At 35.4% G+C, this 18,711-nt stretch overlaps 1 protein-coding gene across 11 annotated transcripts in view; it reads left to right on the forward strand.

The window, feature by feature from the left end:
- FOXP1 (forkhead box P1) overlaps window positions 1–18,711 on the forward strand; it is a 500,704-nt gene that overhangs the window by 473,895 nt on the left and 8,098 nt on the right. For all 11 annotated transcript variants that reach the window (XM_072420741.1, XM_072420743.1, XM_072420746.1 and 8 more), the window contains 6 exons: window positions 4,909–5,110; window positions 5,416–5,492; window positions 7,955–8,056; window positions 9,957–10,078; window positions 14,420–14,489; window positions 16,385–16,551. In XM_072420741.1, coding sequence (XP_072276842.1) covers window positions 4,909–5,110; window positions 5,416–5,492; window positions 7,955–8,056; window positions 9,957–10,078; window positions 14,420–14,489; window positions 16,385–16,551 — 740 coding nt within the window. The remainder of the gene's footprint in view (window positions 1–4,908; window positions 5,111–5,415; window positions 5,493–7,954; window positions 8,057–9,956; window positions 10,079–14,419; window positions 14,490–16,384; window positions 16,552–18,711) is intronic.

Here is an 18,711-nt window from a genome sequence, read left to right on the forward strand (position 1 = left end):
AATTCCTACCCTAAGTAGACTGGCGCGGCTAATAGCAAATCTATGTGCCCTGAAGCATACAGTACCACACCAAGACGGCAAATTTTGTAGATAGGGCCACGTGTTCAGATGTTACTCTATCCGAGAAGGGTTAAGTCCCGTCTCTAAGTCAAGATATAAAAACATACTCCTGGTCTCTGGCTAGTATTCCCGTTTAATACATTTAAAAAAAAAACAAAAAAGATACAATTATGTCTACTAAGCAGCAGTTAATGGAAATCCATTTTGATTAGGGGTTTACATCACTGCCTGTTTATGAAAATTACTGATGACTCATGACTGATGAGACATTCTAGGCAAAAAAAAAAAATTGAAAGAAATTTACCATATTGACTCGTTATTGCTCAATTCTTGCTCAATTCTTGTTTCATATTCCTCAAATAAAAATGTGAACAGAAAGTGTGGGAGAATTATGATTTCCCAAGGTGTCAATAGGATCAGGTGCCTCTCTGCTACACAAAGTATATGCTCAGGAAATATTTACAAAAACATATTTAGTATATTCCCCCAATGCATTCACATTTCCCTGAGCTTTATCCTTTAAAGTGAAGCACATACAGTAAACTAGCTGTTGATCTGCAAGAACTGCTTTATGTTTTTAGCCTTCCGTTTTGGATGACATTAGGGCTGATTTATTTAAAATCTCCAAGACTGGAGAAGATAGACTAATATAGGAGAACCTGTGTGATGAAGCAAACCTGGAAAGATGAAACCTTGAAAGATGTAATTCTTGGATGGTTCCTGTGTCTGTAGAACCCGACCTCCCAGCAGCTGTCCCTACATAAATTTTACAAGCTTGGTGATGATGTTAGAGGGACCAATAAAAGCTGTTTTCACCACAGGAACATAGTAAAAGCAAAACATTTGCTGTGGCATGTCCTTTAAACAGACGTAATGAAACTAATGCCAGCAGAAAACCCTAAATTTTAATATCTGTTGTGTGCAGGGGACAGGTCCTCTTTTCAGGATATTCTGGATTGATTTAGTGTTTTGTAACCCAGCAATGATGGAATGAAACAAGTCTCAGTGTCCTATAGAAAGAATAAGCGTGTGTGGGGGGAAACAAAAAGAAAATAAAACACTTCACCAGCAATTGACAAGGTCAGCATTTCATCAAACTGTCTTTTAAGCCTACAAATAGACGATGAAATACCCGACGCTTGCAGCTCCTTTTTTTGTTCTCTCTTTCCTCACAGATTGAAGTCATGTTTAATTTGGAAACTGGGCTCCTTTGGCAAATTAGCAATTAGAACAATTTTGTGGGAATATGTATATGTGTCATTAGTTTTCCTGCACATTACTAGCAGGAGCAGGGGTCAGGCAGACATTTTTCCACTCCGCTGCTGCTCCACTGTTGAGATTTGGCACTTTGTTTTGGAACAGGCTCAGCTGCAGCAAGCCCCAGTCTTTTCCTCCAGGATCTGTCTTTTAATTAGTTTACCTCATAGCTATTATTAAAAATATTGTTGCCTCCCATCTTAAAAATTAGATTACTGTTTCAGCAAAATATTTCGGCTACACCCTGCGCTGCCATTTGCTGACGTTTAGGGTCATTCGTACGTGCTGTTTAATCAACACATGCCCTACCTAAGCGTCTCCTAATTAGAGTCCTTACAATACAATTTCAGTTGGTAATTAGCCAAGATTGGCTGCAGTCTTGTGATAGTGGTGACCTAGCGATGGGCGTGAATTTCTGTCATTTGTCAAAGCTGTTCAGCCTTTTGTTTAGGTCTCTTTACAAATGCTAACACCCCATTTTCTTTTTTTTAGTCCGTTTCTTCTTCCCCTAAAAGAAAATTTCAAATGACAAAATATGTAAGCAGACAATTCAGGGTTTTCTTTCTAACAATGCTGCTTACCTAGATGGTAGAATAATCCAAAGGCTTCAATAACTTGTATCACGGAGATGGAAAGTTAGCCCCATTCTAGCTGCATACTTGTTCTGGGTCAATGACTGAAGAATGAAGAAAGTACCGAGCCTTTATCTAAAGATTTTCATTGTATCTGGAGGTATAGAGGAGGTAGCTGCACAACTGAGTAGCACCCCCCCCCCCCCCCCCCCCCCCCCCAATCTCCAGTTATCACCAAAACCAGGGTGTTATGCCAGTCAAAGTTCCAACCCATCCAGGTAGTAATGGGAACCTGGTACCACGAATACGTATATTTACTCTTCACCATGATGTTCAGCCTTCACTGGCTAGTAAGAATGTACAAGCTTTGGCACTATTGGGGCGTACTGAAGCTTGCTTGTAAGAATAGTTGAAGACCGGTCTGTGATATATGGTAATTACAGACCTACACAAATAAATAGGTGCCAGACCGTAGTGCCCCCAGTGTGGGCCAGATGCCAGCATTTCATAGGAAGGACAGTCAATGATGACTTGAATGTAATTTATTGCTGCTTACCAGGGTGATCCAGCAAACCTGTAATCGACTGTAAACATTTGCCAAATATTAGGAAACGATTTTAAGAAATATATTCCAGGTTTGCTGGATCACTTAGGTTCACCAATGATAGTCTATCTTCTCCAGTATTGGGGAGCTTTATTAAATCAGCCCCAAAGTGTCCATATAACCTCCTGTAAACTAAAATAAACAAAGGTAGACATGTTTAAAGACCAATCATTCATATAGTATCAAAATCAAGTGCGTACTTCTTGACCTCAGAAATCAGTGGGAGCCCACAAATAGTATTATTTTTAAAAAGTCTAAACTGGCCTTGCTTTCCAGATATTCCCCTGGTGGTTGACCATCTTAGACAACAGTACAGAATTATAAAAGCTTTAGACTGTAACAGTGGGTGAAATGTGTGAGAGCCAGATGAAAATTGCACCAACTGCACGTGCCTTTTTGTTCAGCTGGTTAAGAAAAAAAAAGAAAAAACGAACATCTGTATCCCATTTATTAAGGAGTAACATAGACGTTTGTATAATAAACTGTTAAAAGGCTGCATTACTTGCCTGTTCACTGGGGATTATCATTAAATCACAGCTCGAATGATACAGGGAACCGCTTGGTAATGTGAGTGGAGTTACAGTATATTGATAAACCTAAAAGGTCACGGTATAGGTAGGATGCAGTTGCCGCTCGATGTTTGTGGGGATAAAAATTCCTTTTAAAGCATGTTATTTTATTTTCCTTAAGTATTTAGGGAAAATAAGCTCTTATCTATATTTTAGATTTTGATTTATAATTGCTGACCCTCATCCCCTTCCCTCTGATAGATCTATGTCCTTTACAAGATGGATTTTAAAATAACTCTCTGATAAGGTCCTTTTCTTTGGAATCAATTAATGAAACACTGAGGTTCTCTTGATTAATACCATATACTGTACCTTTTCGTAACATGACTTCATATTTTTGGCACCGACTAGCACAATTCCTCAGTTAAGGCTGGCAAATTATATTTAATGGCAATAATACAGTTATGCAGGTTTTTTTATAAAGGCAGAAATACTCTACGTATAACTAATTTATTGTTAAAAGAAATAAAAGCTTGACATTGTAATAAGACTGACTGATTGCAGAATGTAAGGTCCCGTATGTAGCATTTGATTTATATATTCTGGATAAATCTCAAGAAAATAACAGCAAGGGATAAAAAAAAAAAGGACTTTGTGTTCTGGTTAATGTAAAGCTCACCTACGAATGTGCCTTGTGCCAGTTCACGATAGTATCTGGGTTTTAAGTTCTGGAGACGCTATCCATTTATGAAAGCCGTGTTTACACTGTTCACATTAAAGCTAAACATCGGGCTGACGTTACATTAAATCAACAAATGAAAGTGTATATTTAAATTGCATGTGGGGTGAGAGGCATTGTATGCATATGGTTTACACAGTGGCAGTTTGTTTAAAGTCTGCCCCAAATCTAACATCATGGAGTCATGTTTTAAATTTTACAGTGTCACAGTGATCTATGAGCGGGTCGTAATTGGCTTTACCATTTTAATGTCTCTGGTTGCTTACAAAAATAAGAAAGGAAAGAAAAAAAAAAGAATTTGAATGTTTGAGTTTGAATTGTAGCTGTGTTGTACCATGCCATAGATAGTAGTAAAGTTAAAATATAAACAATTGCTTTTTGCTCGCCAATTCAGGAAATTCTAGTGCAACTTCCTTTAATTATGTTGGCCATGAAGGTAAGTTGCCAAAATCTGTACTTTACTGAGGGTAAAATTTATGTCAAGGCAACATTGAAGGAGCCAAGCCCTACATCACTGAAAACTATCACAAATAATAAAAGAGGAAAAAAATAATAGAAATAAAAATATTCTAAAGGTTTTTGTTTTTGCAAAGCATTATTTTGCATGATTTTTTTCTTTATTACGTCAAACCCTAAACCTTTGATTTGGAATAATTTTAAAAGTTAAAATGTCTACAGGAACTATTTTTTTTAGATGGTCATGGATTAGTTTAATGTTATTTGGTATATAGTAAATTGTGCATCATAAACATGCAGAAAAAAGAGTTGTCTAAATCCTCCTTCTGCCAACGACCACCCCACCCATAATCACTCGGTTCTTAGCCAACTATGAAAAACATACATACTCGGACAGTGATTGGTTTTCGGTTAATTAGTCCAATGTGGCAAAAAATATGAGAATTTGCTGTTTTAGGAGTGGGTTTATGTACCAAAATTATTAGGAAAGCTTGGCTGACAACAGTTTGACAAAGCAAGTAAGATTCAACCTAAAATCTATGTCTTGTCCCTTTTACTCCCAGCCAAGCAGGACTTGCAAGTCTCTAGGATTTTAAGAAATTAGCTATTACGGAATAAAGTGATGAATACAAATAATGAATAAGAGAACAGTAAAATTTGCAGAGGTTGAAGATTAATAATTTATTTTAATTTTTTATTTTATGTTTACAGCTGAACCTGGTATCCAGTGTCACCCTATCAAAGACTGCATCAGAACCATCCCCGCAAAGTTTACCTCATACTCCCACCACCCCAACCACACCACTCACTCCTCTAACCCAGGGACCTTCTGTTATTACGACCACCAGCATCCACAATGTGGGACCCATGCGGAGGCGATATTCTGACAAATACAACGTCCCCATCTCTTCTGGTAAGTAAACATGTTCTGTTTGCCCTATCTGAAAAAAAAAAACACAGTTAAAGCATTACTAGCCCAGTCCAAGAAGCCAGAAGGTCACTGGCAGAACAGAAGAGACTTAAGAATAGGCTTAAGTAGCAAAAAAAAAATGGCTAGTTGGGATTATCTAAGGTCTTCTATAGACACCCGAAGTTCAAAAGTTGCAAATACAGTATGTTCTTCTAACTTTATATCAGTGACTTGAGTTACCTAATTTTCAGGATTATTCTCTTCTTTGCTGTTACATTTTCATGTTTTTTTCCCCTTTTTGATTGCAGACATTGCACAAAACCAAGAGTTTTACAAAAATGCAGAAGTCAGACCACCTTTCACATACGCATCCTTAATTAGGCAGGTGAGTGTGAACATTTTGTTTGTTGGTAATCCTAGAAAGTCTGTAAAGAAATGTTTCACCAACAGGAAAATATATCTGCTACCTGGGAGTATGAACTCCCCATAACAAGGGTTTCCATTTTTGTTTTCATTTAGCTTGAGCTTTTAACTCACCAATGAAAACATTTTTAGGTTTTTAGTGTAAGCAAATATTGCTATAAAATGGAGTAAATAAACCTTGCACTTTTGAATTGAATTTAAAGAAATTTTTATTCTTCAATTGTATAATAAAAGCTGTTCTATACCATGTTGATTTTCATTTCAATAAATGTTTATTTTCAATACCCTACATATAATGGACTTTTCAGCTTCCGAAGGCCAAAAGAAAACAACATTTTTGTTGTGATATAAAAGGTCAATACTAGTTAAAGAATCATTAGTAGTAGATGTTCTAAAAAATAGCATTTCTATAATGCAATAACCTTTAAACACAAATATAAATTCAATTAGTAAAGTTAGAGAACATAGTCAGAAATAAACTTTTAAGACAAATGGAAATAGGGTGGTATAGAATGGTAGTGGGTTAAATTGGATCAAGATGGAAGGGTTGTTGGGGAAGATTCGGACTCTGGATTGTCCTTCTACCAAAGCTGTTTATATATTCGAAAGATTGAAAATTATGGTCAAATAGTTACACATCCATGAATCCTATCTTTTCCTACATTTGGAGCTCTTTGTCATCACCACTAGTGGGTTGATTTGCTAAATATCCACAGTGACAGCTTGTAAATAGATGACAAATCCATTATTTTTTATAAAATTAAAGTTGCACTTTTCTTTCTCAGTTAAAATATATACAAAAAAATTAGGTCATTCCCATTGATGAAAAGGGTTTGCAAAATGACATTGTTTTATGAGTCCAGAACCTTTTTTTTGGCAAAATAGTTTTGAAAACAGCAATATCTAACATAATTGCTTTTGATTAAGTATTACAATACAATGTGATTATTAGAAAATTCATTTCACACAACAGTGAAAATGAGGCTGTTTAAAGATGGCAAGTCAATTATCACAAACTAGCGTAATCTCTGATCCCTAGAATTAATCTGAGCTCTAAATAATTACTGAGCTGTAATCAGCCGCTGAAATGTTTTGCATTTTTCTTTGATCCCGCTTTGTGAATGACTGATAAATTAATATTTCTACCAAGAAACAGAAATAAAAACTCAAAACAATTAGATAATTCCATTTTGAATGTTGTCATTGAACTGTTAAATAGAGGTATTAATCTCAGATCGTGTTGTGAAGTCTGGTTTTATTTATTTTGTACCAAATTATGCATTTTTTATGGTACATGCATTGACTAGGTCTGCAGATGTGCATTTTGAACAGTTGGTAAAAAATAATTACTGAATAGATGTTTGTGCTTTTTTTATACAGTTTGTTGCATCACCCCTCAATTATGCCCAATACATTTTCTTTGAATTACATTATACAAATGAGTTTGTATATATTAGGCATATTCCACTTTAACTTACGCCTCCTCTACTGCTTTTTATTCTCTTACTACCTCTTGTAGAAATCTGTTCTAAGCATCAAAAAGCTGATGCTTACAAAAAACTTCTAGAAAAGGTAGTGTGTCTGTCAACAACACATGAATTGAATTTGCTTGGGACACACGTAGATCAATACTCAGACCAAATGGTCACACACACAATAATGTATATATCCTAATCCCACTAAAATTCCCTATCGTAATCCATTATATTATTGGAATAGTATAAATATTAATACATGTCACTGTTTGATTGGCAGTTAGAACATATTGAAATGAAAGTTAAACCATACATAGACAGTAATGGTTACTTATTGTTCCTTAACTACGTATAAGAAATTTCACCAAAAAAGGATATTTGAGTAGGTATCTAGTTGGCTAAAACCTTTGTGTCCCTATAGTTCTCAAACTTCAAAGATCTCCCTAATCTGGCTTACCCACCTTGAGATGTTCCTCAAAATCCTGGAAGGCTTTCCATGTGATTTTCAAGTGTGTTCATTTTCAAGCCCATTCAGCATAAAAAACATTTGGGAGCCTAAGTATTGATGTGGCCTAAAAAGACCATGATTACAATCAAGTATATGGTGTTCTGTAAGGCTGGGGTCAGGGCTCTGTGCAGGTCATTCAAGGTAATTTACACCAAACCATGAATTTATGAACATTTTTGTTAAATGTTTTAGTTGACATTCTTTTTGTTAAGCCCAGTGCCATTTGTCCATATGTCAATGTGTTGCTTTCATAAAGAGCGGTATATATTTTTGCAGGGTTTGCCTTTAAAATTTCAGTAGGAAGTGGACACTGAACTAGTGCTATAATTCAGTAATTCTTGAATGAGTAGTATGGATTGAAAAAAATCAATTTCTCTGAGTTACAAAATGGTAAAGCAGAAATAACCTTCTTAATATAACCTGATGTTATTGTTCATTTAGGCAATTCTTGAATCCCCTGAAAAGCAACTAACACTAAATGAAATCTACAACTGGTTTACGCGAATGTTTGCCTACTTCAGACGTAATGCAGCAACGTGGAAGGTACCATTTAGGTTTTTAATTTGTTTTGCTATATCCTAGACAATAAACTAGATCAGTTAAATGTCCCAAAACAATATGCATATGTTTGATATAGCATATTTTTATAGGAAGAGTTAGAACTTTATTAAGGGTTCAACGATCATATTTTATATTCTATCTGTACAGAAGATTCACCTTCTGTTTCATCTGGTAACCACCATCATTGGTAACTTAAAGTGATGGGAAAGTAAAACAGAATCTGAGTTGTCATCAGTAGAACAATAGAGGGCAAAGCTTCTAGTTGAAAATTTCACCAATGGGACACATAATAAAAATAAATATAATAATATAACACATAATAATAAATAAATAAATAATTGACAGGTAAACCTTTACATATGCTGTAAATGTGCTTAACTCCTATTTAGGAGCGTTTTGAATACATGTTCATTAATTTTGATCATGTTATTTTACTACACACCCTTGAAGACATTTTTTGGTTTGAACTCATGCCTATATTCATTGATTAGCTGACTATAAGGTAGTAGTATCTGTAGACTTCTAGTTTGTTGGTTACCAGCAGTTGATTCAGTCCAAAATATGCTGATTAAAGGAGAAAATATAATTTGAAAAAGTAAGATTAATGATGATGTTCATTTTACCACTGAAATGTAATGAAATATGACTTTTTAAAGAACCATTTATGTTAAAAAGGCTTTCTGTGTTTTAATTGTAAGATATTTATATTGAGTGGCCAAAAATGGTACTTATACTAATTTGGTCAGCTTACTGGTCACATTGATCTAAGTAGCTTTAAAGAGAGCAATAGTATATTCTAATTGTATGTACAATATATATAGTAAAATGTTGGACTCATAAGAGAATCCTAAACCTCTAGCCTAAAGACAAGTCAAAACCCAATTATCCCATTATTACTGTCCTCCGTAATATCCATCAAAGTATGTGCCCCTGTTTGGGGGAGTTTCCCCTAATACCTTTTCCTGGTGACTGCATCAAGTATAAATGATGACAGCAATAAAATCTTGACAGAACTATCCTACTCTATAAACAGGGTGTGTGCACATGGTATTTGTTCAGTTTTTGATCCAATTCCTCTTCATTTCCTTTTGGATGAAGGAAAAAGATTACCACCAATTCAAACACATCCTGTTTGTCCATGGAACACTCACATTACACTTTCTTCATAGTGTATATAGTAGTTTCCATTTTACATCAAAACTAGTGGAAAGCAAAAAAAAATATCAAGATCTATTTTTGTCAGTGTTCTGCAGGTTTAAATTTTCCTTTTCTAGCTTTGAAAGAACTGGAAATTGCTTCAAGACTGAATGAAAACCATGAATGCTGCTTAAAAACCGATACAATAAGGATTAATCAGCAATAAAACAGCTTGTGGTTTCGAAGTCTTTATTCCTGTCTATAATATAAAAAAGTCTACATTTTAGGACATTTATACTTGTGGGTCATCCTGAAAAGTTGATCTGAAGCAGAAACTTTTTTTTGAATTGAATAAAACAGGGAAGGTTGACACCCCATCAGTATTTTCCAACTAAATGAGACAGGAGACAAGATAAAATGCTCTCCTAAGTGCAAAAATAATTAAAGTTTAGTCCTTCCTTTAGGCCAAAGAGGTTAAATTGCTCAGTGGCCCCACAGGCATACTAAAAACTAAACAAAGATTACAAAAAAAAAAAATCAAGAAAAGTAGGGGAGATACTTGGGACAAAATTTGTCATTACAACATGGTGTTATATACCAAAGCCTAATAGCATACGTGCTTCATTAAAATGCAACAAACCTGCTAATATTTCTTTTTTTTAATGCCTTAAATAATGTGTAGATGGTTTTTCTGCCAATAATTAGCGCTCACCTTTGAATGTTTTCTCTCCTGTCCCCGCTGCAGAATGCAGTGCGCCATAATCTTAGTCTACACAAGTGTTTTGTGCGAGTAGAAAACGTAAAAGGGGCAGTATGGACAGTGGATGAAATAGAATTCCAAAAAAGGAGGCCACAAAAGATCAGTGGGTACGTCCACCATCCTTTGAACTTCTTAGTATAGTGTGTTATTGTACATGTGGTGATGGAGTAGAAGAAGTGTGCTCAGAGGAAAGCACAAAACACCATCCCCTGCCATTTTGTATGCCCACTGTACCCCTGTCCTGCTTGCCTTTTTGTATGCTGCATCACTTGCCTGGTGCTTTTCAAGAGAACCTGTCATTTGTGCCAATTGATGACAACCGTTTTTTTGACGGGCTTAACCAATATTTAGTCTACACCAGTCTCCAAAATATTGGTTTAGACCACAAAAAGGGCTGCCGCTTTTTGCACTGTACAGGTTCTGTTAAAGTACCCATGCTTGTTAACCCTCACCAATCATTTTCTTATGCATTGTTATGTTCTTTTTCCTTTCCCTTCATTGTCGCTGCTGCTTCCCTTACTTTTTATTGCTTTAAACCCCTCACTGACATCCTTTTGTATGCCTCTTCCCCATCCCTATTTGGCTTTTTCGCTTCTCCATTTCTTCAAATCATTTCATCTTTGTTGCTGCTGCTTTGGTCCCAGGGTGCCATTCGCACCAATCTCTCTCTCCATAAGTGCTTTGTCAGAGTAGAGGATGATTATGGGTCCGTTTGGACTGTAGATGATGAAGAGTTTAAACGTGGCCGTCATATTCAGAGAGGCCGTCCTCGAAAATACTGCCCTGATGAACACTTTGACGAACTTATTGCACAGTAAGAGCTTTAACTTGCTTGCGTTTTTTTTTTTATGTTTTGCCACCTATCCTCTTTCAAAGCTACTTCTCTTTGCATGTTTCGTTTGCCAACATTTCATGCAGCAACTCTTAACATCTATTGAAGTTTGTGCTATTCCTCTAAAATGATATATGTTGGTTATGTGTTCATGTCCTACTTGGAGTGGAGGCAGACATTTTGATTAACCCAGTGTTTATTGGAGTAAGCCCTGGTATTTCTTCAGGTGGCAATGAGTCCTTTCATGGCTCAAGGTGTATTGTTAATTTCTTGGAAATTCCAAAGTTTTTTTATTGGTTCAACCTACAAAATGGCTGCCTCCACCATATGCAGAGATGGACTTAAGGAAGAATGTATAACCTGTTGGATACAACCAACCCTTTTAGGTTTTGTGACAAATGCTAGAAATGTGGTGTGTTTTTATATCATGACATGCATACAACAATGACTTCCCCATGATAGGTTTTAAAGTGAACACTGTCAACACTGACTCGCTTGTAGCCAAAACCACACAACCCAAAAATTGGGAGCATACTTTCATGACTAAGTTTTGATGCCTTCAAAGCATTGCGAGTATTTGACCAGTTGGATGGGTCAAATACCCCACACTGCACGCAGTGCTTCCCATTGGCTCATTTACATTGACATACAGTAGAGAAACAGATATTTCACACACCCAGAAGTAGTCAAAAAGTAACAGTAGTCTTGTAAGTCTGAATTTTAGGTATATTTTCAGGTAAAGAGTTGTCAGAGTCACTTTAAAATATGACCTGCTTTGAGGCTAGCTGCAATCAAATAATCAAATATTTATGATATAGGGTTTACAAATTGTGAGCCCATTAAATGTTAAAGTTAGCCAGTGGCTAACCCAAAATTACTTCAGACAAGACTTGTTTTTTAATATCTCCCTGAAAAATTCGATTTGGCCCTTTCACAACTTTGAATATACAGAAAAAAAATATTGCAGGCCTAAGTTCATTGTCAGACCTTGTCCTTAGCATTCTGAATGGTTACCCAGGCAGCCCAACACTTGGTAGCCCCTCAGAAGCTCTGCCCATTACCATAGCACACAATTAATACAAAAATGAGGTTTTAAATAGTATTAGGTTGTATGCATGTTTTGTCATTCTATGAAATACAAATTTGTTACCTTTGCCGTTTCTCATTTGTTACATGACTCAACAGGGTCTGCCTAAAATTGTTTCCTTTCTGTGGTTTAAACCCAACTGTACCCAAAACTACGTTTTATTTTTACGTGGTTGCTGAAAGGTTGAAATCACATGCATGAGATTCCCTGTGAGCTCTATTAGAAAGATGTCCACTTCACACGACCTAGTTCTGCCTATCTGTTCCAACTATTTTAAAGCCAGATCAAGGTATCAAATGCCCCAAGTGGATTCTCCATTATGCAGTATAAACAAATCATTAGACAATGCAGCTGCATAAGAGTGGCACCTGGTCATGCCTTGTTGAAATGGCAGAGATAAATGACTGTAGAGAAATCTTAACATTGGAGTCTCCGAGGAATGCAAGAAGTCAAATGTAATTCAACTATTCAGTACCAATTTAAATATCGGTGTTGGGAAAGTTGGTTTTTAAATCAAGTTGAATGTAATTGTAATTCTTCCAAACACAGAAAACAATATTGCTGGTTTCTATTTGTTTTCACAATGCCTTTATTACAAATATGTATTTAGATTTATGTATATACAATAGGCATTTATGTATTGTATAAGAAGTGCATCTTTTGGACAATAGACATTAAAATATTTGCATATTCTAAACAAGCAGTGAAAAAAAACTTTCTAGCTTGTAATGTAAAGAAATTTATTCTCAAAGGTCACTGGTTTCTGGTATGTTTTTAACCGCTTAGAAACATCCAGTGTTTGTTTTCAAGGCTGAAAAAAAACCTAATTCTTGTTTAATAAAAAAAAAAAAAGAAAGAATACTTTGAAAGTCAGATTCTCCAAAATGCTTACAACTCTAAAGTTGAATGGGGCCCATTTTATAGTATTTTTACTGCTTGCGCAGAATATTTAAATACTGTTGTGCATATAGTCAGGGCACAAATTTATTTTAACATGGTGTTGATAGATTAGTATAATGCAAATTATTAGATTATGTTCTTTTGAGTAGTTTTTATTGCATAAATGACACCTAAACTTTCTCATTTGTTACATTTGCACATGCTTATATATAATGTATAATCTGCTATTAGTACCATCTAAACTTAGATGTGGCCTAGACCACCGTAATAACTTCCCAATATGCCAATTAGGACAAGAAGATGTTAGAACATCAGGGGCTTAAAATTTCCAGATAACTTAGAAAAAAAAAAAAGACAGCTGGAGATTATAACTCATAACACACACACAATTACTGCTATTTTATATAGCTTCATAGTGAAACTCGGTATTACAAAACCCAACCTGTATTTGGTTTCATGAGGTACATGCCACATTTATGCTTGCTTCTATTTTTTTTTATATATGTTTTGAAGACCAGTGATAATTCAATTCCCATGATGTTGGTTGGGGGACTCTAAACAAAGTGAAAGCTGTTGCTTGACTTTTCCCTCTACTCCAGAAAAAACAGCTCAGTCAGCAAAAGACAACATTTGGATGAAGTCCCTGACTAAATATTCTAGATCAGTATTTCTCAACCTTTTTAACATGGGGGTAACTCTTTAAATAACTTTCAGGTCTTCCGGAACGGCTTTGATAATTACTATATTCACAGCTCACAGTATATTAGTGTGGGGAACATTAGGCAGTATGACTCTTACATTGCTGGCCATTGAGAACAATGTCACCTTTACAGATAGTTAAAAAAGATCATTGGTGACACCTAAACTGACCTGAGAGGCACAAACTGCCCCATTGCTTAAAGAACCCCTGACAACCCTGGTTGAGAAACACAGGTCTAGATATTCATCTTCATATATATATATACATTCAGTGCATACATGGTGGATGTACAATGTTTGAACCAAACATGAGTTGGCAGTTCCAGTTTACCAAAAAATGTAAATTATTTAAAAACAAATTATTATGAAGATCTGTACTACTAAGAGAAGAATACTTAATACATATAAACATGTAAAACACCTAAAACCTGCCCATATAACACTAAATCCTTCATATTCCATCAGTTTGTTGAATGAGATGCACATTGTATTTTGGTGTCAATGTCCAAATTATTAGTCTCCGTGGCACAGAATAGGATAATATAATGAAAATTTATTTTTTATATTGTTTGAATTGTTAAATAATGAGCACAATATTCTGGTTTATGCCTGCAGAGAGGATAGACACTGGTAGGTAACATGAAAATGCTTTTTTTACATAGCGTTATTGTTATTTGCAAAATAATTATACATGTGAGGAATCAATGCTGTAATTTCTATTACATCCCGCACATTCTGCATTGTGTTGAAGTTAAATGAGCCTGTACTGCATCTAAATGAACCTCCTTCCTGCAGGTGTAAAGCTTTTAGATTTTTTAGTATAATATTTTATTGCTATTTTTTTTAATGCTTATTGTTTTTCTAAATAAAAAGAAAATGCTGAGCTATTTATTTTTTAGTAACCATATACACGTTTCTTTTAACTTGTAGCAGTCCTTCACTTATTAAAAACATTCAGACAAGTCACGCCTACTGCACACCTCTTAATGCTGCTTTGCAGGTAAGTTGCGCCATCCTCGCCATCATGGCGTGTCTTTTCTGCTTATTGCAAAATATATTATCCTGGCTCTAATTAGATATTAAATTTTAATTCTGTTAAACTTTTTTTTTTTTTTTTGTTAAGTGCATAAAGCATTGCGGTCCCTGGAGGCAGGCACATATCAGTCTGCTTCAGCATTAGTTAGATGCTTAGCATTTTGAATATTGTGGCAAAAATTAAAAGTTCACTTATTAATATTTATCAGCAGTATCATAATTTCCATCCTCTTATTTCAGAATTTCACTTGAGGCAAAAATACCACAAGTGTAATTACTCGAGCAGAGCTATTAATGTGGGGAATGAAAGAATATCATGTCACATGACCTCCTATTGTTCCAGGGTCTAGAAGAAAAAAAAGGATTAAAAATAAAGGGGAAAAAAAACTGGTTCATATTTTTAAATACCTGTTTCTGATGGATAAATTCCTCTCTTCCTAATCTGCAATTTGTTGTTTATTCTAAGATAAGGTAGTTTTATTAAATTAGTATTTATTGTTTATTGCTAGTTACTAGATTTGATAAAATTAATCCTTTTATTTCCTATAATTATTGGTCACAGAAATGAATAATAATCATTCCCTTTTTAATCCAGTTTTTGTTTTGGAAACATTACGACTACTTTATAAATTGGATTGTTAACAACAAAAAAAAAATAATAATAATGATAAAACGTTAACTGTAAAACAAAACAGGCAATGGTTTTTTTTCTTCTCCCATATTCTCTCTAATTATTAGAAGTCAAACAGTGACAACACTGAAAGGAAGGAATTGTAAATACTGTTCATTAGTTGCTTACTGTCCCCGGAGTCTTGTGAAATATGATTTTAAAAGGCTGTTCTGTCTTTAGAATACTATTAAGATTACAAGCACAATTTACATTCATGAGGCTGAAAGGCAAAATGAAATGATCCTATATTCTATCAGATCCCTTCCTTAACGATGACTAATTCCAATTAGAAGGCTCAGCAGATTTAACGTTGCTTGTTTTCAAAAAGTAAAGCAAGCGTTTTTTTTTAGTATATGTATTTGGTAGCATAAAAAGCTTTTTGTAAATGCATGCCTTAAAATGACATTTTGTTCCTTATTTCTACATTGATATTGATAACAGGCTGAAAATCTGGAATTTTTGATGTGTAAAGATGCATTTTTATTTTATGTTTTTTGTGTTTTGTTTTTTGATCTCTCAAAATATTAAAAAATGCCATTAAAATTGAACAGAAATACGCAATACCGCAATGTATAATATGACATTTAGTTAAGTGAATATAAATTAGAAATACAGCAGTTGTACCATGGTGGCAGCTATGTCCTAATGCATTACAAGAAGCCACCAATGTTTCCAGGTGTTCAGTTACACATTCTACTTTAACTAGTAATCCATGTTCATTGCCTAAAGTAGCTCCAAATCTGGATGTTATGAATTAACACTTGTAAAACAATGGTGTTTTACCCTCTTTGTGCACCTTGATGTTGCTAAGCCTCATTCAGCTCACATCCAGTCTATATGTGCTTGCTCCAGAATTAGAGTCTTGGTTTGGACCAGCTTGATAATGATAGGTAGATCAGTGGACCATGCTTGCACAGAGAATGTTGCCAAGGGTGCATGTGACAGGGTGACTACTCCGTAGAACAGTGTTACCATATAACAGGAAGTGTCTGAATAGAGTATCTTCTATTTTTATGAATAGGTTACCCTTCTTTAACTTTGGTATATGTTTTTTACAGCATGTGCAGATTTATACAAATTCTACTACATGTGGAAAAAACAAACTTCCTATGAAATGCCTACCTTTAGGAATCACAGTTGATTGTATTCCATTCTTGTTTAACTTTTTGTTACTGTCTTTTTGCACACAGGCTTCAATGGCTGAAAACAGTATACCTCTATACACTACGGCTTCCATGGGAAACCCAGCTCTGACCAGTTTAGCCAGTGCCATGCGGGAAGAACTCAATGGTGTGATTGAGCATGGCAACAGTAATGGCAGCGACAGCAGCCCGGGACGTTCCCCTATGCAAGCAATGTGAGTATCAGAAATTGTGCAATGTTGAACATGCTTCATCACTTGGGATAACTTTTAGGTGGACAGATTCTGTTGTAACATACGTGGCTAGTGATGAAAAGGCAATAGATTCAGGGGAAATCAGCACAATAAATTCATAATGGAGTAGACAAATTACGCACAACTTTTACCTAAAGTTTGAGGATTTCAGGATCTATGCTGGTCCCAGTTTGACTAATTTGAGCAAATCAAAGGAAGTTAAGAAGGGAAAACCTGCAAGCCTATTTACACCTTCACCATGTGGTAACACACTACATTGCAGTACATTTGTTTGGTATTCCACTCCAAACCACCATTACAATATTAGGCAGGGCACCTGAAATGGAAAATAAATGTCATTTATGAAACATGAAACAATGAAAGAATAAAGGAAAAAACAGAAGGTCTTTGAACAGCTTGGGTGGGAGGGATTGGTTATTGAGATTATAAATAGGAAAGGCTAGGGAAAAACAAGGCATATGCAACTGGCTTTCGGTATGTATACTCATAACTTGAAGGAAGGGGAGAAGGTTGTGTTCCTCCATAGTAGAAAATATTAGTTATATCATTTTTTTTCCCCAGCTGCATACATACAAAAAAGAAAAACAAAATCCAAATTCCAAACTTAGAATCAGCAGTGGGATCCAGCTTATGTCAGCCCATGGAGATATTTACAAAGCTTTAAAAGCCTAACAAATATTTTAGAATTTTTATGTGCCCTTAAACTGCTGCAGTGTAAATGAAAATAACACACAAATACATCTATAAAATAACTGTGTTCTGCAGCAAAGAAAAGCTTGATTAATTGCAACGACAATTTGTTTTTCCTTAATGCCGCTGAGATACATTTGGTGTAAAACCGCCACGCTGCATTCTCTTTAAAAACTGCAGTAAACAGTTATGATGCGTCTAATTTTTGAGCATCCCAATAAATTAGACTCAATCAAGCTTTAAACGCTAACATTATCTCGGCATTTACCTTGTTAGCATGGAAACTGTAGAATCTCTCTAGATATTACCCTTTCTGCTATGTTCCCATGCATCTTTATGATGCTATAATGTTACGGCTCTTTTTATTCAGATCCGCTTGCAGAATTTGTCTTAATGGGGGTTTGTAGGACTTTCATCCTTATAGCTTCCTGTACTATCTGCGAAGCAGCATACTTCATGCTGTGCTCGCCATCGGAACCCAATTCCTTTTAACAGTTGTGAGTTTCACTGCTCTTCATCCAGAGTGGACAAATAAGAGGATTAATAAAGATCTTCTTTCGGCAAGGATGTATGTGGCAAAACTAATGTAGGCATATTTCTTATACCAAAAAGTGCACACCACTTTCAGACACTTGATGCAGCAAACACAGATTTCTCCGTTTGGAGATAGACACCATTTGTTTCCAAAAAAATATTAAGGCAAGCTAAAAAAAGCCAATTGAAACTTCTATATTACTAGAATGCTGTCAGGGTGCATATATTGTAAATTTATGATGTAACATTATTCATTTCTGCAGAAACGGTTAAAACACTCTGTACTAGCAACACAATACAGTGTTGGACCACTGGTATCTGGATAGGTATACATGGCCTCCATGCACACCTCTCTAATTAACAGCATTAACAGTGTTTTAAGCTTTCAACTGGAGCAGTTGGCAGTGCAGAGTGAGGGGTGTCCGACCTCTATGCCCAGACTGCTCTTGTGTGCGAGAGCAGCGGTCTAACTTCCCAACATTCTGTCTAGCACTTTATATTTTTCTACCAATATAGTTACATATAAATAAGTTACATAGTAAATCAGGTTGAAAAAAAAAAAGTTCATAAAGTTCCTCCACTAGAGAAATATCCCAAATATAAAACCCTATGGACAAAGGCATAAAACCCAGCTGATCCAGAGGAAGGCAAAAAAAAACCTGGTACAATTTGTACCAGGGGGAAAAAATCATCCTTCCTAATTCCATGAGGCAATCAGATGTTCCCTGGATCAACAGTCTCTGTTATCTTTACTTTAAAGCTTTAATACCCAGTTATATTCTGTGCTTCTACCACATACCTTACTGTGAAGAATCCCTTAATTATCCGGAACTTAAACTTCTTTTCCTCCAGATGCAAAGAATGCCCTTTTATTATTTGTAACAATCTTAAAGTTAA

The sequence above is a fragment of the Pyxicephalus adspersus genome, chromosome 8 (assembly GCF_032062135.1).
Source record: "Pyxicephalus adspersus chromosome 8, UCB_Pads_2.0, whole genome shotgun sequence".
NCBI lineage: Eukaryota > Metazoa > Chordata > Amphibia > Anura > Pyxicephalidae > Pyxicephalus > Pyxicephalus adspersus.